Here is a 25,817-nt window from a genome sequence, read left to right on the forward strand (position 1 = left end):
CTGGATTTAATTGTTGATGTTTAAGGGGTCAAACGTCCACTTCATGGGCGCAGACATCTTGGAACGCACAGCATTGTGGGATTTATTGGCCTAATTATACGAATAGACAGTCTAACTCGGTCAGTAGAACAGTGTCTCTCGGAGATTTGTCTAGATTATCATATTCCTGAACGGTAATTTTACAAACTAGAAGTTCAAATGCGTAGTTTTCTTAATACATAGAGATCAGTCACCTTTCTTTCCAAGTCGATTTTGGGGTCAACATCCGCATTCCTATCAGACATGTTTTTATTTTAGGTCATGATAAGGTCAACATATGAGCCGACGTTTTGGAAAAGCCAGCAATAGAAATCCAAAATTTCTGTAAGGTGATGTTTTGTATATTGCTACCATATCTTAGCTTATTCTGCTCTCATAAACTGTCAAAGGCTTATATATTCGGTGTATTTTAAGAGCTTGCTTGAAGCTTCAGCCATTTATTTTTTTATATAGATCTAAATTGTAGTCAGTTTTATAAACCTGTGGAATTTCCGAAATCAGACATTTCATTTAATTTTTTAAAGGCTTGTTACAATTCTATGTATAATATAGTATGTGCATTGTACATCTCTTGTTAAAGACCTAACTCTAGGGAGTCAGGACACCAGTACTAGCATTGTAGCATGTACTGGTAGTAGATTTCCAGCTAATGGACTTGGCTGAAGGAATAATTCTTTTGCAGAACTGCTTTGACACTGAACTATCACCAAGGAGTCTAGGGTTTGATTCTTGGTGTTAAAGAGATAGTAGTTCTCTTTTGTTGTATTATTCTCTTAATCTTGTGGTTTGTCACTGCACTCAGAGCAATCTAGGGTTCAATCCTAAGTTTCTCAAGGATTTGATGTGAATAAATTATGCTTTCTGGATACAGTTAATAGCTAGCGCTGCAAAGTGGTGTGAGCTTTACCGTTATTATGTGTACTTTCTAAATTTCCCTTAAGGTTCCCCAATATACTAACAAAAAAAAGTCATGTCCCAGTAGTAACAAAAAGGGACTGTCCTTATGGAGAAAATTCATCATAATTCCTTCAAACTAACAAATAAAAAATATAGGTTATGATTACGTTTCAGTGAAAATAAATTCATCTTTTCTGATAGTTTACAAGTCTTTTTCTAATTTGTTATACTTATTTAAAGATGTGAATGTTATGTTTATAAAAACTTAAGGAAACATGTGGATGTATGTACGTGTATCTCCGCTGCTCCACTGTTGCTGTTGTCAAGAATCTAACCCGCCTCAGAAAAAAATATAACTCCGATTATATGATCAAAATCGAAGCATAGGTTTTCGAAGATAGGAAAGGCAATCATTTTCTTGTTCTGAATTTGCAGCTGTTGTCTGAATTTGTTTACGTCACATGATATGTGTAAAATATTCCCACCATCCATGGAGAACTGTAATATTTCTGGTATCTGTACAGATTGATCTGACAGGCCAAAACTGAAATGGATGTTGATAGAGATGCCCTTAAGGGATAAAAAATGTGAAGTATTGCGAAGTGCTATAAAGTTATTGACCATTTTTAGAGCGAGGGAAAGAGGGGGATGGGGTTGGAATTTAGAGGAAAATATTGTTCAAGTTATTCATAATTTGAGAAAAAAACTCCCCTTTTAATAAACAAAACAGCTTTTCAAATTGATATTGATTTTGCTTGCTGCTTAAATATAAATAAAAATATTGCACTTGCGAGGCAAAAATTTCATCCGGGTCAACCCCCCTCCTCCTTTGTAATGTCCTTTATTATTTTTACAAGTCTCGCACAGATTATACATGTATGGTAAAGGTCACGATGCTCGCTGATTTAGGCCATGCCTACCCCATATTAAATTCATGGGCTAGGATTAGGATAGCTAATGAGTTAGATGTTAGAAGTTGTTCATGATGTATGATCACTCTTGTGTTATTTCTCAATATTGTATTATTGCATAATGTCATATTATGTCATCTGATGGATATTTGAATGTTGAATGTAAATGCTCCCTGAGGGACTATAATTGGAATAATAAAGAATTTGAATTTGTTAAAGAGGAGTTCAATTAAAAATAGTTGACACGTAACCTCATCAGTACCTGTTTATTTCTATGCATTTACCCAAATAAACCAGTTTTTCAGTGTCAATGTATTGCGTTGCATATTTATTTTTAGACACAAATAATCCATTTGATGCTTAGCAAGAAATGAAACCCTGTGAGATTATAAATAGTCATCAATCATAGATTTGAGATATAAAGAGGAATGCTGAGTACCAATTGAAATAGCTAGCTGTCCTCAGATATTTCATGGAGGCCCTGGCCGATTAAAGTGGTGCATTTGGTTCTGACCAAGAAACTTGTAATAAGGAAATGGGTTCAGGGTATTATTTGCTGTTCATATTTTGGTCATTTTTCACAAAGGGGTAGCATAACCCCCAAAAACATCCTGATGTAGCTTCCACTGTGTCATGTATTTTATTATGGTGACCGCCTTGGGACATCGGAAGCCCATAGATAACAAATAAAAATGAAACTTTGCATAGACGATATCATAGGAATTTCGATAATGCATTCCTCAGGAATTGTGTAATTTTTTGGTTTGGTCTTTATGCTTTTTTTCTTAATCTGTTTGACTATCATTTTGGCCATTGGTATGTTATTATAACAGAGCTGTGGGTGCATGGCCAGTGTTCCTGCACTAGACAGGATTGTTGAAATTATATTCTAAGACTATGGTTTAAGGGTATGTTACTGTAAATGTTTGGAACTATGTGTCCAGAAACTAAATGCTTTTACATGACACATACGTGTCTAAGGAATAACTTGTGGCACTTGAGCTATATAGCTTACTAACTGAGAAATGTAGCTATTTGAGAGGATCATGTATCTAAGGATATGATTTATTTCAATAATTGTGGGTTAATTGTGAATGATTCACACTTGAGGGTCGATCAATTGAATTTTGACTTAATAATTTAAAAACTGAGAATTGCCAACTAGTAGATTGCAGTTCAATTATGCACTAAGTCGGAGAGTTTTGTATACATTCATCTAGGTGTTCCATGTAAACTGATATCAAACCTGAATATTATGCAAACTGGTGCACTGATACGATGCATCATAAATTTGAGTGTGTTTGTGTTTTTGAATGACCTTCATAATCAGTATGGTGAATTTAAAAACAAAATAGAAAGTTCAGTACATGTATTAACTATTCATAACAATAAGCTTGTGTTGAGATAAGTTTGAATTGGATCCTCAAACTTTCCTTTTATTCCATATTTTTGTACTTTAACGATAAAAATTCAAACAATCGATATAAATTGATTCAATACATAAGTACTTTGATTATCTTGATATTTGCACGAAGATCTTGTTGTAATTAGACGTTTTATGATATATTTCCCTATTGATACTTTTGTTTGAATAAACAAGGTGTGCTAGTCAATTGCTTTTGGGTTTTGAACTAGCTTACATAAAAAGCAAGTACTCTTTTAAGGTACATGTAGATACAGCATGTTGTCTTTTTTCCAGTTTGTTAAAGTGTTTGTATTCTATATCGATCTCAAGAGTTAAATCTTAGTCAGGGCCTAATCTAGACATTGATGACAAGGAGAAGTTTTAGAAGATTCTGTATGAAAAATAACAATATTGACATTTTTGTCTATGTTATTTTCTCCCTGTCAAAGGAAAACCTGTGCTCTACATGTAGTAGGTACTGAGATTTAAAAAGCTAGTTAATTGACTTGGCAAAAGGATCAGTTCTTTAAGCAGCATACCCACTAGTTTTTGCATCTGGGTGTTCATGGCTTCATGCACCCCCTGACCTTTGAATTTTGGGAGGTACAGGTTTTTTTTTTAATGGTACAAATCACCCCATTACATGGTTTTGTATCTTAGGCTAATGTACATATACATGCACAAATGTTTTGACAAGTGAAATTGCATGTACCTGATTTTTTATTGTTCTTAAAAATGTACTGCAATATGTGAATTGGCATGCTAATTATGTTCTTTAAATACTGTATCAAAGTTAGAAATAGTAGCCTGTTTGCCAGCCAGAGACTGGCTATTTTTTTGACAGGGCTGGCTAATTTTAGCAAAAATTTATATAGCCTTATAGTAAATATATTGAAAAATTGTATTCAGGACTGACTAGAATTTGAGTGAGTTTCCTACCCTGTATTGTATGATATTCACATTAAAACTATCCATAATTGTTTAGGATAAAGCTTGTACATTAATTTCCCTCAGCATAGAATAACTGCTAGCTAGATGACTTAAACCATCAGTATAACAACACAGTCTAACCAAACTAAATTAGTATTGTATAGTGTAGTAAATTTGTATACACATGTAGGAAAGGACTAAATAAGTAGGGTTTACTTTTGTCCAATCCATTTTGTTTTGAGCAAAAGAAATGTTTTAACTAATTTAAATTAGAGTTACTCCACTGTGATAAACAAGAGAACCACAAGATGATAAGTAAAGTACTTGTAATTTGAAGAGGAAAAACAAAAAGCTAATAATGCAGGGACAAAAAGAAAGATGGATATAAAGAAATATAAAAAAACATACACAGACTGTGAGTAAGAGTTATCAAGGGAACCAATGTTGTAGTGGTAATCAAAAGAATGTAATCCAGGGACAAAGACCAGACATGGAAAACAGACATACACAACAAAGAACATAAAGTAACTAAAATCTTACATACAAAGTAACAAAAGCAAATGAGCAACTCGGACTCCACTAAAAACTGGGAGCATGGACCAGGTGCACTGGTAGGGTAAGTATCCACTGCTTTTCTAGAAATGCCCTCCAAGTTGCTCATAAAAAGTCAAGTCCGGGGTAGACAAACGAGGAAAGGAAAACTATGACCCGTTGAATAAATCAGTTTTCATGGTGCAGATGGATACACCATAACGATCCATGAGTTCATGATAACGACCATAAAACTTCTGTAGTGATGACTTCAATCTTTTAGCAACATAATCCTGTTCCAGAAGCCTATTTGTTAGAATTCTATCGAATAGTCTGTGTAGTCTCAGCAAGCTCTGGCATAACATATGAGTTGTGATATGAACACTCCATACGCAGATGCTGAAGGGATGTTGGTAGGGAGACCTGTGAATATATTAGCTGAATCGGTGGTCAAGTAGAGTACATGTATTTGTAAGTGTCAAGAAAAATTATGGAAACTTGTCCAGTTGCTTGGATGTACATGCATTCAGAACATATGCATTGCTTAACAGCCATGTACAACAAAACTTTGCATGAGAAAAGATGGCTTCAAGCAAAACATATATGTAATGAGGCTTTTATTATATCTTAGCTCATTAGTTATTGAGTTTATAGTTTTTCAAAACATAGAAAAAGATAGTGAGTTGAAAATTTTACATTATATAAGCATAATTATTACCATAATTATTATCTCTTTAGTAAACTGAACAAAAAGGAAGACATTTGATGATTTAAAGCATTTATTATTATTTTTGTTTTGTAGTAATGGGAAATTTGATCAGATCTACCCGTTTTCCCAAACATGGAACCCAGTAAAGACAGATCCCTTGACAAGCTACCATCTTTTGTTCATCATGATGGATCCAGTAACATAGAGCCACCTTGTAACCTGCCATCTGTAGTTGGCGAAAAACAGGACCCCACAGACTCTACACTTCAGATACAGATAAAGAAAGAGTATGTGGAGGACCAAGATAACATTCCTTCTGTTGTATCTGAAAACCTCTTTGGTAATCAGAATCGACCTAGGTTTTACAATGAGCTAGATTTAGACACAAAGTCTGACAAAATCAAAGAAAAGGTAGAAGGTAACAAGAACAATGGAAAGGGATCTGATGTATATGATTTTCCATCTGAGGATAAGGCAAAGGAAAAGCCTTCCAACAGGAGGTTTTCATTCAGTAAAAAACTGAATCGATATATTCCTGAAACACCATCAGATTATCCATCTACTGATACATCAAAATCTTCTTTTACCAAGACAACAGATTCATCAAAGCCCCCTGCTGCAAAGACAACAGAATCAGGGTCAAAAGAGGAACAAAATGTTCATATTAAAAAACTTTTAGGAACAAAAAGTCACATTAAACTTCCACTGATGCTTCCAGGAAATGGTGAAAAAACTCAGTCCAATACAACAAGGGAGTCTGAAGTTAATAGCAACTTTCCAGAACCAACAGATGATTTTACTGAAGAAGACTTTAGAAGCAGAACTTTTTCATTCTCCTCCATTGATGGAGATGGTAGAGTAAGGGCTTTCTCATTCTCTTCTCATGGTCAAGAACTTCTAAAACTTCATGATATTCTGACAAATGGCATGAAATCAATCAATGGCAATGATGGCACAAAGCCTGTGATCAATGAAGAGGAGGAGGACAAGCATTTGAAGACATTAGAACCTCCTCACACATTTAATAATGTTAGGATGCTGGAACAAGAAATCATATCAGAAATGATCAAAGGAAAGCCACAGTCTCATATCAGGGGAGATAATCCATTAAGAGAAGATAATATGGTTAGGTTAGGGAACAGTGCTGGGCAGTGCTCCAGTAACATCTCTGATAGCAACAAGGGTAAAATAATTGATAATTTTCCGTTTAGTAACGGTATGGAACAGTTTAGTAGTAAAGCTATACAGAACACTCCTCTCCCTCACACTCCACCTTATGTATATGATAAAGCTGGAAATATACAGTGCCCTCGTGATAGTAAATCTTTGGTGAATGAACAGGCTAAAGTGCATGGGATACCACAGACTGTTACAACAGATGATAACTCAGAGCCAGGACTCCAAATTGTCACTAATCCTAATAGTGAGTGATAAAATTTATCTTAGACAAACAAAATCTTGGAATCAATGCATGCATTTAATTGTTGATATTTATTTACAAACATTTAATTACTGTCTTATTGAAAATGAATTTGTACCTGTATTTTGGTGTGTATAATACACATTTGTGTATCGTGCACAGTGCAGTTTCAAAGGTCAAAAGATTTGAAAAAATTGTTGTTTAGGTCTACAAAGGATGCAGTAGAATTTTGTAAGACAAAAGATCAATATTTTGCATTTGATCGGTCAATTTATTTACCTTGGTATGGTATTTCCTACAAAAATGTGAAAGAAAGAAACTGATATTCACTCTAAAACATAATGTAAAGATCAGTTGCTACATATATTGGATGATCTTTATTTCGTAGCATGATAAAATTGACACGGGATATTTGAAATGGCTTATAAAACAAAATCAGAAGTCTGGGGAAAAAGTCTGGTTTTGAAGAAAACTGTAAGAAACAATATCAGTTTAAAGATAATTATTTTTTATTGCAAAAGCATTAATTAAGGAGGGTTTGACAAAAAAGGACTTACTTACTTTTTGGTTTTTAGTTGTTTCATTTTAATCTCTAACCGTATTTTATAAGAAAGAAATATAGTACAACTTTTGTCTGAAACATTTTATTAGAACATTTGAGCATAATTTGAAGAAAATATCATTTTAAATTCAATGCTTGAAGATGTATTTGATGATTTGATTAACTTTTCTTTCAGTAACATTTACTTCCTGTTTGTGTTTTTTCATTAGGCAATGTCTTTTCTCATATGAAAATCTTATATTTCATGACCAATTCTTATATATTGATGCATTATACGCAACCCTATGCTCAATAAATGATTTCTATGTAACAATATGCATATTATATACACCAAAATACTGTACATAAATTTCATTACTTTAAACTACATTAATGCAAGTTTTAATTTACAGCACAGTGAGTTGTTACACAATAAAAGTATAAATTTATGTTTTAATGCACACACAGCTGAAGCCCTCTACAGATTCAGTTTACTTAATGTTGATAACACCAAAATGATTTTTTTGTGCAAAAAAAGATTAAAAAATATCTTTTTTTTTAAATAGAATATACTAGTAAGTTTACAAAGGTATTACCTGTCTTAAGTGATCTTCCTAGGGTAAGCAAAATTATTTTTCATTAGACAGGTGATCTTAATATGCAGGTTATTTTTCCATTGAATGTTCATGTATAATTTCATCATTATCTTTTAAGACATGTTATTGCTGAACACAGATGGTCGTTAAGATAAGTTTGTCTGTATAAAATCTCAATGACAAAGAACTCAAGGGCTACATTGAAGCGACTCTAATTTCAGGTGGTGGTCCTAGAAAGCCTACCTATAGCAGTACAACTCTGAAATGTCTGGTGTGTGGTGACAGGTCTTCTGGTATACATTATGGTGTCCTCGCTTGTGAAGGCTGTAAGGTTAGTGATTTTAATTTTCTGGTACATGTATACATCATAGTGTCCTCACTTGTGAAGGCTGTAAGGTAAGTAAGATCAGATCTCCTGGTATGAATTACTGTTTCCTTGCTTTTTAAAGGCTGTAGGGTTAGTAAGATCCTAGCTTTTGGTAAAAGAGACTGTAATCAAGGAACCAAGATTCTAGCGAAAATCAAAGGAATGTTACCCAGGGACAAAGACCAGAAATGGAAAACAGACAAACGCAACAAAGAACAAATAGTTAACTAAAATAATACATACAAAGTAATAATATTAAATTAGCAACTTGTACTCCACTTAAAACTTGAACTAGTCCAGGTGCACCAGTAGGGTTCATTAAGTAATATCAGATCTCCTGACATATATTATTGTTTCCTTGCTTTTGAAGGCTGTAAGGTTAGTAGGATCAGATCTCCTAATATATAATTCTTTCCTTGATAGTGAAGGCTGTCAAATTAGGAAGATCAGGTCTCCTGATATATATTATTGTTGTTTCCTTGTTTATGAAGGCTGAAAGGTTAGTAAGATCAGATCTACTTGTATACATTATGGTTTACTTGTTTGTGAAGGTTGAAAGGTTAGTAAGTTCAGATCTACTGGTATACATTATGGTTTACTTGTTTATGAAGGCTGAAAGGTTAGTAAGTTCAGATCTTCTGGTATACATTATGGTTTCCTTGTTTGTGAAGGCTCTCGGGTTAGTAACTTGCTGTAAGATCAGATTTCCTGGTATACATAATGGTTTCCTACCTTATTAAGGCAGTAAGGTTAGTAAGCTCAGATCAGACATTTTTTGTGTTTGCTTTGCACTAAATGAACATTTTCAATTGGCTGTTGATATAAGTAGATCAATCATTTTGTTATAGCCCTTACTAAACGCTTTCAGTGACACGTTGATGTAAGTAAATCAATCATTATGATATAGCCCTTTCTAAATGCTTTCAGTTACACGTTGACATAAGTAGATCAATCATTATGTAGTAGCCCTTACTGAACACAATCAGTTACATGTTGATATGTGTAGATCAGTCATTATTTTATGGCCCTAACCGAACACCTTCAGTTACACATTACATGTTATTTTATGGCCCTTACTGAACACCTTCAGTTACCTGTAACTTGTTATTTTATGGCCCTTACTGAAGACATTTAGTTACCTGTAACTTGTTATCCTATGGCCCTTACCAAACACCTTCAGTTACCTTGTTATTTTATGGCCCTTACTGAACACCTTCAGTTACCTTTAACTTGTTATTTTACTGCCCTTACTGAACACCTTCAGTTACCTGTTACTTGTTATTTTATGGCCCTAACTGAACACCTTTAGTTACATGTCACTTGTTATTTTACGGTGCTTACTGAACACCTTCAGTTACCTGTAACTTTTTATTTTACGGCCCTTACAGCCCTTACCAAACACCTTCAGTTACCTGTTACTTGTTATTTTATGGCCCTAACTGAACACCTTTAGTTACCTGTTACTTGTTATTTTATGGCCCTTACTGAACTTCTTTGGTTACCTGTTACTGTATGTAGTGCAATCATGTTTTTAAGTCATATTTTCACCTTTTTGTTTTTTGGGTTTTTTTATTAGATTTTTTTTAAAATATTGTTTTAGTTTAATTATATTGCCTTTACCTCCAACAAGCAAGATTGTGCTCATCTACCTAATGTACATTGAATTTTTCTCTATTGTTAGGGCTTTTTCCGGAGAGCTTTACAAGATATTGGAGATCCTGCTCGTAAGAGATGTTTTTATGGAAAAAACTGTCAAATAACGGTTCTTACTAGAAACAGATGTCAGTATTGTCGTCTACAGAAATGTCTTCAACTTGGAATGTCAAGATCAGGTACAAACCTCTTAACTTGTGTTTTCTATTTTATGCCCCACCCTAATGTACCAGGGCATTTTGTATGTATTTTCTATGCGCATGCTATAAATTTTCATCATCCTAAATTTGAGAAGTGGCCAGAATAGTAAATAGGTTATTCAATCATGTGACTTCCATCTCATTCTGTTTTATCTAATGTTTAATCGTGTATCACTATCATTGTCTGCACTGTCATTGTTGTTCATAGGTACTTGGAATATAAGTTGGTTGATCTTATAAAGTTTTATAACAAAGTTCTAAACCACTAATGATAGATTGGTATTGATTTTGGGGGCTTTGGCTCCTACCATTTTAGAATTAGTGGCCTGAATGGGGCCAAAAGCATATGGATGTCTATGGTATTGTCCCACAAAATTCTATACTGCAATGGTCAGACTGTGATTGATTTGTGGGGTTAAAGACTGGAATATTTTAGAAATTAGGGGCCAAAAAGGTGGACCTGATAGAAACATGCATTTTCCTGATGACTGGACATTAACTTTAGTATTAGTGAATGAATCTCTTTAAGATTGTAGGAAGATTGGGATATATTTTATGGGTTAAGACTTGAACCTTTAAAGAATTAGGGGTCAAAAAGAAGCCAGAAACCAGCATTTTCCTTATGACAATAACTTGTGTAAAGGTGAATGTATAATTTTTTACAAAATGCCATACCACAAAAGGAAGGCTGAGCTTGATGTTGGGGTTATGACCAGAGTCAAGAAAGAGTAAGGGGCCACGTGAGGACCAAAAACAAATATTTTTTTCATATTTCTGGATGATAACTTGAGTGAAAGGGATTGGATCGCTTTGAAATTACCTGTGAGGAAGGTAAGGATTTATTTTGTAGGTTTTTACTGGAACCATTTAGGAATAAGGAGCCAGAAAGTTACTACTTTGATTCTGGTCCAATTCTTGTATTGTGTCAAATGTCTAATCATTATCAAACTGTAAATCTGTATCAAGTGTGAATTGTGTGTCCATAGTTGCCCCAACTGTTCAGGGTTCAACATCTATAGACATATCAAGCTGTGCTCTGCAAAGCATTTGATGAGCATCTTAAAAATATGGCATCTTTATAGATTTGACAAAGTTAGATCTCCTAGAACAATCCTTCTCAACAAATAACCACTCAGTATATATTATATGACATTTTATGGGAAGGTTAGGAAAGAAAATATATATTATTTGATGTTTGCAAAGGGAGAATATTGAATTTATGGGCTTTACATATTAAAATAGTATAAGTGTGACTGCTCCTAAACCACTCAAAGGATTTGATGAAATTTTATAGAAGTTCCATCATCATATGAATGAAATTATTAATGTCAGGAAGCTGGAAAGGGAAAGTATCCAACTAAGTCAACTTGAAGCAGTTTGTGTATTCTATTTGTGAACTTGCTGACAGTATTTCTTGTTCATTTTACCTATGTGTAGAAATCTATTAACATGATTTATGTTTTCAGCTGCAAAGCTTGGACGTCGATCTAGGAAGATGAGAGACATGATAAAATGTATGGAAGATTCTGTGATGGAGCAGGCATTACACGGTCTGTTAAGTCTTAATCCGGATATTTCTTCTGAGATTATGTCAACTGTGATGAAACAAAAGACAGAAGATTCACAAGATTCTAAAAAGCTGTCCCAAAAATCTGAGTCCCCGCCATTAGATTTGTCTCCTCCATCTTTGTCTAATGACAGTCTCCTGAACTCATTGAACAAATCTAACTTGTCTACACCTGTTGGATCAGTTTGCCATTCCCCTGTCCCTTCATCGATGGGAAGGAGTAACCCCCCACCTGGATTGCCCCTTAGTGTTGGGCATCCATTTGCCAATCCCATGTTATTCTCCCTTGGGCAAGATATGATCTCATCTGCAATGTATTATGGTGCTCCCCCATTGTTTAGTCAGCAAGGATCTTCTTCACCCATCAACCTTGTAAAAGCAGAAAGAAAACTTCAAGATGACAGGTCACCAATAAGAGGCCATGACCCTCTGATGTCTCCAAGACATAGACCTTCATCTGATGCGATAAATTCTTTTAGAAATAGATCATCTATCGATTCAGTTTCAGCAATATCTCATCAATCTTCATATGACAATGAGGATCTTGAATCTCTGGATGCTCTTAGCCGCAGAACTTCTTATGACTTCAGTGATGAAGAAATACAAGCATTAAATGCTAGACATCTGCATAATCCAATGGGATTTGATCCTACAAACTTTCCGCATATGGCCAATAAAGGATCCAATCCTTTTAGAAGGCCACAATGTCAAGCTGCCAGCCATAGACCTGAAATGGATCATCGTCCCCCATCTTTAGAAACTGGAGGTAATAGCCGACCATCTTCTGTAGCATCACAGCGGGCTTCTCCTTATTTATCTAGGTCCCATAATCCATCTCCATTCCAAAGGAATGACTCCATGAACAAATCTCTAACACTGAGTTCACCATCTCCGTATCAAATGGCCCAAGGTCAATCAATGACATCCCCTCCATTATACAGAGGGGACTTGACAAGACAGTCTTCTGGGGAGGCAGTAAGACCCATGTCTAGACAGGATATGGACCCTTGTGGAGATAGGTCTGCCTCCAGACAAGGCTTACCAATTGATTCTATTAGTGACACAAGATCCACATCAAGACAGGGTCAACCAATAGAACAGACCTGTGGAGAAGCCATGAGATCTCTGTCACAACAAGGTACAACAATGGACTCAACTGGGGATATGGCCCGGTCCTTTTCTAGACAGGGCAGGCCAATGGTGCGTCAAAGTCCTGTCAGTGATATTGAACAACAAGAGGACAGGAGGAAAGTTATGAAATTGTCTATAGATAGTGCTAAAATGAACAAGCCAAAGGAAACAGCTATTGTCAGTCCTACAGTGAAGGTTGAGGATGAAAGCCAGCTATCTGTAGCTTATCTGACGTACAAAGTTCACCAATCATTCCAGACAAACTTTAGATCTCGAGCAGATATTCAGGCCATGCAGGAAAAAGTCATCAAATTCAAACAGAGAAGTATGATGGGTAAACAGGATATGCAGCTGATGTTCCAGGTAGGTAAATATATGAAAAATAAAGTGGTGTAATCAAGTATGATGATCTTTATCAAAACCTTAGTTAATATTGAGTTGATAGTTATATTAAACATAGACATTTTTTTTATTTTTCCTATCTGAAGACTCCAGCAAGCACTGATATTTCATGTTATTGGATTGGGGACCAAAAAGGGGCTAAAAGCAACCATTTCATAGAATTTAACTTAATAACTGAAGTATAAGCATATTGATCTGTATGGTCTTGCACCAAAATATTCTATAGACCAACATCAGCCTGTGATAATTTTTTGTTATTATGACTAACACAGTCTAGGAATTAAATAGTTTCACCCCTGTTACTTTTGTTCAGAACTAAGTTTGGAAGACATACAATATTAAAAGGCCAGAATTTAAAATAAATTGAAATGTAGATAAATAAAATGCAATTAGGTTTTACAACATATATTCTAATATTTACTTTTATAATAGTTCAAACATTTTAATGGTAGCTTTTGCCATCTTTTGGCATCCATCATCTTCGTCCATTATTGTTAAAAAATTTTCAAAACTCTTCTCCTCTGACACTACTCGACCAATTGGAACCAAACTTGGTATGAATGGGTATCCTGCATGGAACTGGTGTGGAGATTTTTGATCCGTTGAAAAACATACCCGCCGTTACTAAAAATAGAACATAGGGGTCAGACAGTAGTTTTTCACATTTATCTCAAGAACTGTAAGGTTTAGCTAAACTATGACTGGGTAAAAGTTTTCACCATGATGAGATCTATTCGTGGTTAAATTTTCGTTCTAATCCATTAAGCCAAGTTACTGCCCTTTTTCAATGTTTTTTGCTATTTTTAATGTTATTTCTTTCAAAAATCTTTTCCTCTGGTACTACTTGAGCAATTGGAACTAAACTTGGTATGAATGTTCCTAGGGGTATCTTGCATAAAACTGATGTTGATATTTATGATCTAAAAATACTAAAAATAGAACTCAGGGGTCAGACAATTGAAGTTGTCTGAGGACTCCTTGCAAGAGTTATTGCCCTTGAACGGCGAAAAAATTACCAGGTAAGCGATTCAGGCTCCTGGGAGCCTCTTGTTAGTTTGAATACTCACTTCAGCTCATGGGCCTACAAGTGTTAAAACTCATAATTATGTAGACTGATAACAGTAAAAAAAAAGAAATGCCTTGCTCTAAAGCTACTCCTTACTAATTTTAGATCGTTTATATTGTATAGGATGACTTAGGGAGGATCTGTCCTGCTGGTGAAGTATGTTGGCAGGGATTTCAGAGCTTATTGAATACAACTATACAGGATACTGTCACATTTGCCAAGAAGATTCCTGGCTTTTCTCGCCTAGAGCAAGAGGATCAGATCAGTCTCATTAAGGGAGGTTGTTTTGAGGTAAGCTTTGTGGTATCATAGTATGTAGAACCAAAGGAGGTTGCATTGAGGTAAGCTATATCATATTTGTGGATTGTAAGCTATATCAAATTTGTGGATTGTAAGCTACATCAAATTTGTGGATTGTAAGCTACATTATATTTGTGGATGTATGCTACATCATATTTGTGGATTATCAGATTTCTTAAAACTTGAGTGGAGCAATGTGGTAATTCACTTGTTACAATATTAGAAGCTATCTTACCAATATTTCCTGTATCTATTCACTGACTACAGATATTTTTAGAAAAGATGCGCTTTGTAAATTGATAGCAGTAAAAACCGTAAGGATAAAGGATTAAAATTAAACTGAAAGTGGCCTTAAACTTTTAAGTACATGAACTATACTAGTATCATTTCAAACACAAGTTCATGTGAAAACCCCAGAAAAGAGTAACTGGAAATTGTTCTGTAAGTTCCTCTTCTCTTTTTTATTACAGGTCGCCTGTATTGTACATTCTGTGTTTATTGATACAGAGACTGATGCCATGTTTGTTCCTGGAAAGAATTTCTTAGTTACTAGAAAGGACATGAAGGTTGGATTTCCACTTGGTGAACATTTTGTTGAACTGTTATTTAATTTATGCGTAAGACTAAATGCTTACAGATTGGAGGATACAGAAAAGGCATTGTTTAGTGCCCTGGTGCTAATCTCTCCAGGTAAGATTCTGGTCCTGCCCAGACATCATGTATTGTTTTACCCAGCAAGCAAATTGGTATTCCAACAAACAAGTTAAAACCTTGCCCAACTCCTTTCAACCACTTAAGGGATTTGATAGGACATTATTATAGTAAGAAAATAAATGGCAGATATGCATAAAAAATATGTTTGTAGTATTTCTAGTTTAAGTCTGGGTACCTTTGGTGAAGTGACATAGAATATTTAACTTAGTTATAGGTACAGTAAACTGGTAAGGTAATCAGCATTTTGGTTTTGTTGTAGATCGTCAAGGTTTGAAGAAACGAGACAATGTAAGTAAACTACAAGAATTATTGATTCAGTCTTTACAGACACAAGTCACCTCCTGTCATCCAGATTACATTGGATTGTTTCCCAGACTTCTAATGAGTATTTCAAGTTTACGAGAGCTGGGAGTAGAACATCGGAGACAATTAGAAACACTGAAACACAAGATGAAGTTTGCCCATGATTTGTACGCAGAAACATTTGATCTGATCACTGACTAGATGTTGTGATCTGATTACTGATTGACCATATGATCTGATCACTGAATGGTGGTTGCATTCTCATCACCGATTGGCTGTTTTGATCAGATAATTGACTAGCTATTGTGATCACTGACTACCTGTTGTGATCTGATCACAGATTGGCTGTTGTGGTCTGATAACTGATTGGCTGTTCTGATCTAATTACTGATTAGCAGTTGTGATCTGAACACTGATTGGCTGTTATGATCTAATCACTGATTGGCTGTTGTGATCTGATCACTGATTAGCCATTATAATCTGGTCACTTTTTGGCTGTTGTGATACTATATGTGTTCTCAATTGTTGTATGTTAGTTATTTAATGTTTGTATTTTTCTATTGTTTTACTGTAATGCATTGTGATTTTGCCTTAAAAAAAAACAAGTCATTTTAATGAGGACTGCATTCTCACTCTTGATCCTTTTTTGTGTTTGTTTTTGTTTTTTTTGTTTTTGTTTTTTTTTTTTTTTATTATTATTATTAGTATTATTTATTTTCAAGTTCAATCATGTGTATCTCATAAAATATTTTAACTAAAATTTAATTTTTAATGATTCATAACATATTCATTGTGCATTTAACAGCTCAATTACATTAGCAATGCTGCTGGAGACAGCTTTTATTGAATGATTTCAGAACATATTTTATACAGTACAGGAAAGCAAGAACTGTCTCTTACACTCTGTTGCATGGACTTCAGTAAGCCTTTCGACTTGTCAATTATTTCTATCAGCCCTAAACAACACAGTAATAGATGGGGGACAGTAAACAACATTAGCCCTGTACAGTGGGGGATAATCGTAATAGCAAACTGCAAAATTTTCAAAATAGTGTTATATCAAAATGACGAAGAAAAACATATCATTATGCCGAATTTTTAAAATAACAAACTTTCAGCAAAAGACAGGTAAATTACAGGTAAATCTCACATTTTTTTGTAAAATGACCCCGTCTGTTAGTCAGAATAAACAGATACACTTATATAGAAATGTATCTATTTATTCTGTTGTCTCCTGCTGACCAACGAGGAGGTGGAAGTAGGATTCCTGGCTCTTGTATACAGCTTGCCTAAGCCAGCACTCCACAGTATCGTAGAACTGCCTAATTTTGGTCTTGTAATCTGATGCTTTGTAACATTTATCACTTTAAAAAATTGTCAAGCATATGTAAATCTATATATTTAGAAATAGCTCAAGCCAAGGCCTTCAGGATGCAGTAAAAATTTTCTGGAAAAAAATTACCCACAGCATATAGGGTTACCATAGAAACCATGCAAAAATATGCGAAAATTTGCAAAAAAGTTCATAAAATCAGGTTTAAAAATATCAAATTTCCCGCAAAATATCTGCAATTTTTATTTCAATCCCTGAAACTGTTCAAACTTTTCCCTTCAAAAACCCCTTCCTCATATGGGCATCGCCGGTTAGATTTTGAGCTATTTCACTTTGTAATCCACTTATTAAATTTAGCATGGTAAAAAATTGACTTACTTTCACTTTCACAATTAAGTCAAATTGTCATTGAAAAAAAGCCACTTCAACATTGAAAATATATAAAACATTGCAAAATACTTTTAAAAGTCCCCCTTTTTCAGAAAATGTTATATCAACAATAGATTCTTCATTTTTAATCACTATAGCAACCACCGGTTTCTATTTATGTCATTTTTCATCCCTAGCCAAAAGTGCGAAACTAAACTAAACTGTGGAGTGCTGGCTAACTGCAAAAGTTTTATTATAAAGATTGTTAAACTATAAACATAAATAAATTTTATTCAAATGGAGACAGCATAATTGAAATACAAGGTATGCTCATAGGAAATTTAAAATTTTCTTATGTGATATTTACCCGCAGTTATATCTTCAGGAATCAGACTTTCAATTTCTGTTTTTCAGTTTCTGCAATTATAAGCATTTGTGGCCTCTCTATTAGGTCTTTAACAGCTTTTGCTCTTGCATGCCTGCCTCAACTTAAATCTTTGATAAGTTCTGTCGTCTTCATGGTCATGACTATGGTCCATCCGCCCATCTGGTACCATCAGGTCTGTTAGGTCAGTTTTGCATCTCGCTGAGCAACCTGCCTTGGTACATCTCCACAAGTGTGACTTCTTGCAGATCATGTTGATTCTGTATCTGTAGCCGTTGACAAAATTGCCATCTTTCCCTTTGTTTGTCGTGTACTTCTCAATATCCATTTTTTGCCAGACTAAAATTTTATTTACTCATGTCAAACTAATACTTACTACATTGATCCAGTCTAATCTAGTTGTATCCAGATGTGTAAAACAACTGTCTTTTTCAATTAATAAAAAAAAATTCACTTTAAAAAAATATTTCCATCAGATTTTTCTTAATTTGATACATTTTAGCATAAATTTATCTTTATTTACCTGTGTTAATAAAAAGTTCACTGTCACCTTGTACAGTACACTGAGAGATAATTGTCAATGAACCCCACTAGCATTGTACAGTACACTAAAAAATAATTGTCAATTAACCCCACTAGCCTTGTTCAGTTCACTAAACAACACTAGCCCTGTACACTAAGAGATAATCGTCAATTAATTCCTTTAGCCTTGTTCAGTACAGTAAGGACACAAGGATGATAGGGTCAACAAAATTTGATTGCCACAAGATAAAAGGAAGGGATGGGTAGGGTCGGGCAATTTAGCCTCCTGTGGCAGAGAGCAAAGGTTCCTACTCCTATCGAATACCACAGCAGGGTTCTTTAACGTGCGAGGAACGTGGCATCTTTCCCAACATGGTGCACCACTATGGTTTGCGGTCATGTAACACGCCAGGGGTACCCCATTCCACCACCTGGGGCACACAACCCAGTTTCTCTGTGGTCATGTTCATTTTATCATCCATTTCATGTTCATCATCTGAATATAGCTGAAATATTGACGCTCGGACGTTAAACTCCAACAAAAAAAACTCCAAGAGGCCCTGCCTAGTACTCGAAGAGATAATTGTCAATTAATTCCTTTAGCCTTGTACTGTACACTAAGAGATAATTGTCAATTGATTCCATTAGCCTTGTACAGTACACTAAGCACTGCTAGCCCTGACAGAAGCAACTGTTGGTGAAAATTGCAGGACCTTTTCTAAGAACTTACTGTCAAGTTGAGCTGATGCTCATGCAACATGGTCGGGGAGTACACTGCTTTGTTAAAGATGTATTCTGAACATTGACATTTACTGTAAATTAAGTCATGCTATCATTGATTTTGTTTTCTGTGTTTTTGTATATTTTTACACATTTCTTTCTATTTCCCTAAGCAGTGCAATTTTTAGTTGGTGAAAAAGTTATGGTGCAGAGTAGCTTAGTCTCATGGGTTTGTGTCCCACAATGCATTTTTATTATTATTTTTCAAACAAAGTGTTTTATTTATTTGTTAGAGTAAAGAACTTACAACAGAGTAGTTGATGTACTAATGAATTGTTGAATATAGTGCTTGAATATTCCTCATCAGTTGTGATACAGATTTATTGTAGGGTGTAGAAATTGTATTGTTTTGATGTATTTTTTTTCAAATGTAAGGAGTTATTTGCCTTTTTCTGAAAAAAAAAAGCCTTTGTTTTATACAAATGGCAGTGACTTGAAAATTTAGTTCATCAAATCTGATGGTCATTGATTTTTATTTGATGATACTAGTTATGTTATTTTTTTTAATGTTTTCTTTTTAATGAGATATTTATGGTGGTTAATATTTCATACAAAGACTGTAGAGTTATGTATGATCAATTAAATCTTACAATCCGATAACTTTATAAACTGCAATGACTTTTTTATATCTAAAAACTCTTAAAATGTGTCATAATTTTTTTTTTAAATTAGAAACTGATTTTTTTATTAATTTTGTGCCAGTGAAAAACTGTACAGCATGTTCTAGTGTACTATAATACCAAAAATGTTATTACATTATCCAGACACATTTGAAATAATTGTACCAACATCCTTTGAATTATTTTACAAATTATATCACTAAATTTTCATTTACAACATTAATGGTTGTTGTTGACACAAGGTGTATTTAGTGGTACAATATCAACTGTCCTTGATTAATGGTGCTACTGGTCATTAGCTGTAGCAGCTTCTGTCCTTCATTAATATAAGTGGTTGTTGATGGCTATTAAAGAAATTTAATCTATAAATGAAGTGTATACTTTGGTAATACTCTTTTTCTTTCTATTTCAAAGTTTTTTCCTTCTTTTAATTTTTTTTTTAAAAACCTGATTGGATTCTCTGTGAATGCCTTGAATGTATATAGGTCAATCATTATGATGTTGTTAAAGATATTTTTTGCATCAGAAAACTTTAATTTTTTTCCTCCTGTTTTAACAATATTTAGGCACCTGTCTATAAGATATATAACAAATATCTACCAGTTATATAAGTTTTCATTGTTGAAAAGCAGTACTGAAATTACTATATCGATTGCTCATACAACCTGTAAAAATTCAGTATGACTGTTGCATTGTTGTGCAAAGTGACTGAAAACAGGCATAGTACCTCACAAAGAATGAGATCAACCAAAGATCAAATACATATATGTCACAAATGTAATAAATTACCAGCATTCATACCTCACAAATAATGGAATCAACCAAAAATCAAATACATTTATTTCACAAATGTAATAAATTACCCAACCAAAGATCAAATGTATATACTGGTATGTTACAAATGTAATAAATTACCAGCATTCATACATCACAAAGAATGGAATCAACCAAAGATCATATTTGTCACAAAGGAAATAAATTTCCAGCATTCATTTTGGGTTCTTCGATTGATATTCCTTGCAAAATATATCTTTTTTATTCTATCAATGTATTATCTTTGTGACATATATCTTTTGTATTCAATCACTGGATATTCCTTGTGACATATATCTTTTTTATTATTTTATCAATGGATTTTCTGTGTAACATATATCTTTTGTATTCAATCATTGGCTATTCCATGTGAGCTATTGCCAATATTTGGCGTCCGTCGTCATCATTAACAATTTCTTCAAACATCTTCTCCTCTGAAACTACTGAATAGATTTACATGAAACTTATAATGACTGTACCTTAGAGTATCCTGCACAAAATGGCCATTTGGATTTTTGTTCGGTTAAAAAACATGGCCGCTGTTATTAAGAATAGAATTTTTTAGGTTTTTAGAGTTATTGTGCTTTTTGGACATTTTTTGCTGTTTTTGATGTTATTGCTTTCAAAAATCTTCTCAAAAACTTCTTTACAGAATTGAATGAAAGTTGATATTTTTGTTTTTTTAGGGTATCCTTAAAAATGACCATTTGGATATTTGATCGGTTTAAAAAACATGGCCGCTCTTACTAAAAATTGAACATAGGGGTCGTACAGCAAATTTTTGGATATATCTTCGAAACCATTAGGTTTAGCCAAATTCTGACATGGATAAAAGTATTCAGCATAATGAGGTCTATCTGTGGTCAAATTTTGGTGAAAATCTGTTGACCCAGGTTGGAATTATTGCCCTTTTTGGCCAATTTTGGCTGGTTTTGATGTTATTACTTTCGAAAATCTTCTTTTCAAAAACTACTGTACAGAATTCAATGAAAGTTGGTATTTTTGTTTTTTAGGGTATCCTCAACAAAATGATCGTTTGGATTTTTGATCGGATTAAAAAGCATGGCTGCCATTACTTAAAATAGAACATAGGGGTAGTACAGTAGTTATTTGCATATATCTCCAAAACTGTTAGGTTTGGCCAATATCTTTCATTTGCTGAAATATCCTTATTTTAAGGCTTACAACAGTCTCCAAGGAATCAAAGTTGTCAGACAACTCCATATAAGGGTTATTGCCCTTGATAGGTGAAAAATGACTTATTTTTAACAGTTTTCACCCTATATCTTTAAAACTATGATAGATAGAATGAAACTTTCAATTGCTGAAATGATTCTTGTTATAAGGCCTACAGCAGTTTCCAGGGATCAAAGTTGTCAGAAGACTCCATGTAAGTGTTATTTTGCTTGAAAGGTTAAAAATTACGTTTTTTTTTTTGGCAGTTTTCAGTCAATATCTTGAAAACTATAGTAGATAGAATGAAACTTTCAATTGGTGAAATGATCCTCATGATAAATCCTACCAAAGCCTTCATAGAGTCAAAATTGTCAGATAACTTCTTGTTAGAGTTATTGCCCTTGAAAGGCAAAAATTTAACCAGGTGAGTGATTCAGGCTCCTAGGAGCCTCTTGTTTATTCAATCTTTGGATATTCCTTTCATAATATCTTTTTTTATTATTCTTTCAATGGATTTTCTTTGTAACATATTTTTTTTTGTATTCAATCATTGGATATTCCTTGTGACATGTATCTTTTGTATTCAATCTTTGGATAGTTCCATTTGTCATGAGGTACAGTATCTGTTTCTACGTGTGTGTAGCTCACTTCACACAACTGCAACGGTTACTGTGAATTTCCAGGTTTTACTTGTTTTATATTTCAGTCATGGTGTTTTACTCTAAGATGTTTAAGATTAGTCTGTCATGTCTTTAAGGTCTATAGAATGTTTTTATATAAGAATATATTTTTTTCAGTGTATTTCTCATTATGGTCTATTGCTATTGACAAAGAACTGCCTAATTTCCTAAAAGTAATGGCATTATGATTTAGTGGATTCTATACAAATATAGTTCAGATAATGGGGATAAAAAATAGAGTGCTAAAACTTTAAAGTAACATTATTGCATACCCAGTTTTTTCTGATCATGTTTTATACACATAGTCTTTTAGATGGACATATTATGGTCAATCAATGTCCATCTGGTTGTCTGAAATCATGTTGGGAAGCTCCGTTTTGGTTTTTATTTGTTTTCCAATTTTTCATTTCAGAATTAAATGACATTGAACATCATAAAAATGGAAGTGTGTATCATATACTTAAGCACAGCTGTCAATTGATTTTGGCCATAAAATGTTATTCTTGATAGTATTAATAAATTGTATTGTCTTATAAGGACAGCTGTTAATTGCTTTTGGCCTAAAATGTTTAATCTTGAGGGTGTTTATGAGCTGTTCTATTTTGTCTTATAAAATGTTGACAAATGAAAATTTTCAATTCATATAGAATATTTGATTGTAAAATACCTTCAGTACATATATATATGTGTAATGGTACAATAAGAAAAATTAGTTGATAAACAGCAATAAAGAATGTTAATGCTGACATCTTCGGTGGGTAGTAGTGATGAAGTCACAGGAACCCATGTGGATGGAGGGTTAGGTGATGGTCACTGGATAAGAACGTTCTTTCATGATGAAGTCACAGGAACCCATGTGGATGGAGGGCTAGGTGATGGTCACTGGATAAGAACGTTCTTCCATGATGAAGTCACAGGAACCCATGTGGATGGAGGGTTAGGTGATGGTCACTGGATAAGAACGTTCTTTCATGATGAAGTCACAGGAACCCATGTGGATGGAGAGCTAGGTGATGGTCACTGGATAAGAACGTTCTTCCATGATGAAGTCACAGGAACCCATGTGGATGGAGGGTTAGGTGGTGTTCACTGGATAAGAACGTTCTTTCATGATAAAGTCCTGTGATTGATTTCACAAAAAGATGCAAATGTAAAAATGATTGTAAGTTATAATGAAAAAAAGCTTTGTTACGTCATTACATGCGATCATTGTAATACATATGACTTTTTGTGAAATCGACCACTTAACTGTTCTTACTCACATAAAACACGAAAATCTAAAAGAATTTTGGAAAAAAAAGTGGCTTGATAAATGAGTTTTATGATTAATTGGCTGTGTATAAAAGCTTTTGATCAAATGTTGTATAGAACAAATGGTTGGTTGACAGTGCTTCCATCTCTGTATGTTAGTAGATTTTGTTAAGTTTATTTTGTAATTTATTATTATTTATTATTTCTGTGTTTGTTAAGGCTAAAGAATAAACTAGTTATATATTGCTTAAATTGTGTTGTGTTTCCTTATTATTAACTATCGTTATGTGTTTTTTTCGGTGTAGTTTTATAAGAACAAGGATGTATATTTGATAGTGTACCAATACATCACATTGGGCCTTTTTCCCGTTACAACCATTACAATGTATAATGTGTTATTTTTAACATTCTGTGATTTAAAAAAGCGCATATTCTAAAAGTGCAAGATGGTTGATAAAGTGCTTTTGAAAATATAACTTTTTGGTTTAAAAAGTGAAACGAAGAAGCAGTTAACTTTATGTAGCTTATTAAATCAATTTTGACATTTAGTGTTCGTTGATTCGACATCCGACATTCATAATATAAATGAAAGATTTTTAGTTCAAGTCTGACTGGCATATCTTTATTTTTTTTTAGTTCAAATGTTGTAATAATAATGTCATTTACCAGTAGTTTTACTTCATCAAGGGACAGTTCGTAGTATTTTAAACTTCATGTTCTAACACCTATTATCCCATTGTGTTCCAATCAGCCAAATATAACACTTCATTAACATATTTAAGCTTTTTTAGTTAGAATATTGACTTCAAATGTATTTTTTGCCTCAAGATTTGGAAACATTCATCCCCTGAGTTGGCCTTGTAAGTCAGTCTAGTATCATATGCATAATTAACCATTCTTAAAAAATTCTAAGAAGTTCAGCGATGATTTCCTCATACCAATAAGACTTAAGTGTTTAATTCATTTGATGGAAATTAAAATAAAAGTCCATATTATGCTTCTGAACATTTTGGAATATTTTTCTAATTTGTATGACCCAATTTACTTGTTCAACTAGAGTTTGGTAAATCTTCAAGTACAGTGCCTTGAACATCATGCCAAGAAATTTCTAGTTTTTGAAATTTCTGCAGGAATGAGGATTTAATGTTAATGATAAAGTATATAGTAAAATAAATGAATGGGTTGTACATTTTTTATGTAAAAACTAGAAATGCCCAGTTTATAAGTGAACACAGAAAGGTTTTTAATGAAGCTTGATCAAGGGAACAACTACCAAACAAACATACGTGAATAATTTATGAGCAGTACATGTATATTTATGTAAAAAATGGAAGGAAGAGTAATCAAGGGAACCAAGATTCTAGCAGAAATCAAAAGAATGTAATCCAGGAGTAAAGACCAGACAGGGGAGACAGACCAACACAATAAAGAACATAAAATAACTTAAAAAAAACTCGGAATCCACTAAAAACTGGGAGCATGGACCAGGCGCACAGGTAGCTTAAGCGTCCTCTGCTTTTCTAGAAATGCCCACCAAGTTGCTCGTAAAAAGTCAAGTCAGGGGTAGACGAAATTAAAGAGGAAAGGTAAACTATGACACGTTGAACAAAATAAGGTCTCATAGTGCAGGTGGGTACACCATAATGATAAAACAGTTCATGATGACGACCATGATACTTCTGTAATGATGACTTCAATCTTGTAGCAACATAACCCTGTTCCAGAAGCCTAATTATAAGTCTAGCGCGATACAAAAAGTTGGCGTAGTTACGACAAGCTCGTATGAGTTGTGATTTGAAAACTCCATATATCGCGTTTGTGATATAGTTTGGTCCATAGTTTTCCTTTACCATCGATCTCTGTAAGTAAGTCAAGATATAAAGTCTGTAGTAACCTCTGTCTCAAGTTCTTTGGAGTATATGCGATGTATAAAATTCCAAAAACTAGGATTGTTTAACAATAATACGCCATCTATATACCGGAAACTGAGATCAAAGGATCTGGCTCCTTCCTTTGGATCAGCTATAAAGTCAGCGTAATGGGTGAGAAGGAATTGGTGAACGAGAAGAGGAGCACAATTTGTTCCCAATGGAATGCCGACCGTTTGTTGAAAAACGTGTCCACTATACTGGACAAATATGTTGTCGATCAAATATTCCAGCATTTTGAAAACTTTTTCTGTATATTTGGAAGATGATTCGGATTT

General features: G+C 33.9%; 2 protein-coding genes across 8 annotated transcripts in view; one reads left to right on the plus strand and one right to left on the minus strand.

The window, feature by feature from the left end:
• Positions 1-253, minus strand: part of LOC148618342 (FERRY endosomal RAB5 effector complex subunit 3-like) — a 32,160-nt gene extending 31,907 nt beyond the window's left edge. Inside the window, exon 1 of one of the 3 annotated variants that reach the window (XM_088577124.1) lies at positions 234-253. The gene's annotated coding sequence lies outside the window, so the exon portion shown is untranslated. Of the gene's footprint in view, positions 136-233 lie in introns of those variants that run through there. The other 2 variants (XM_088577123.1, XM_088577126.1) reach the window with 2 other exon arrangements.
• Positions 51-23,863, plus strand: LOC148618343 (uncharacterized). Of its 5 annotated transcripts, none has more exons than XM_088577118.1 (9): positions 51-119; positions 298-363; positions 5,516-6,845; positions 8,201-8,310; positions 10,028-10,178; positions 11,666-13,260; positions 14,489-14,656; positions 15,136-15,355; positions 15,639-23,863. In XM_088577118.1, exons 3-9 carry the CDS (start codon positions 5,555-5,557, stop codon positions 15,881-15,883), a joined length of 3,780 nt encoding a protein of 1,259 aa, XP_088433244.1. In that variant the 5' UTR covers positions 51-119; positions 298-363; positions 5,516-5,554; the 3' UTR covers positions 15,884-23,863. The 5 variants fall into 5 exon arrangements, with proteins under 5 accessions (XP_088433244.1, XP_088433246.1, XP_088433248.1 ...); XM_088577120.1 differs by having other exon boundaries at positions 53-119; positions 298-368; XM_088577121.1 differs by having other exon boundaries at positions 90-173; positions 298-368.
• Positions 23,864-25,817: the final 1,954 nt, after the last annotated feature.

This window comes from Perna viridis, chromosome 4 (assembly GCF_037379345.1).
Source record: "Perna viridis isolate PV_CMFRI_1.1 ecotype Kerala chromosome 4, ASM3737934v1, whole genome shotgun sequence".
Lineage (NCBI taxonomy): Eukaryota > Metazoa > Mollusca > Bivalvia > Mytilida > Mytilidae > Perna > Perna viridis.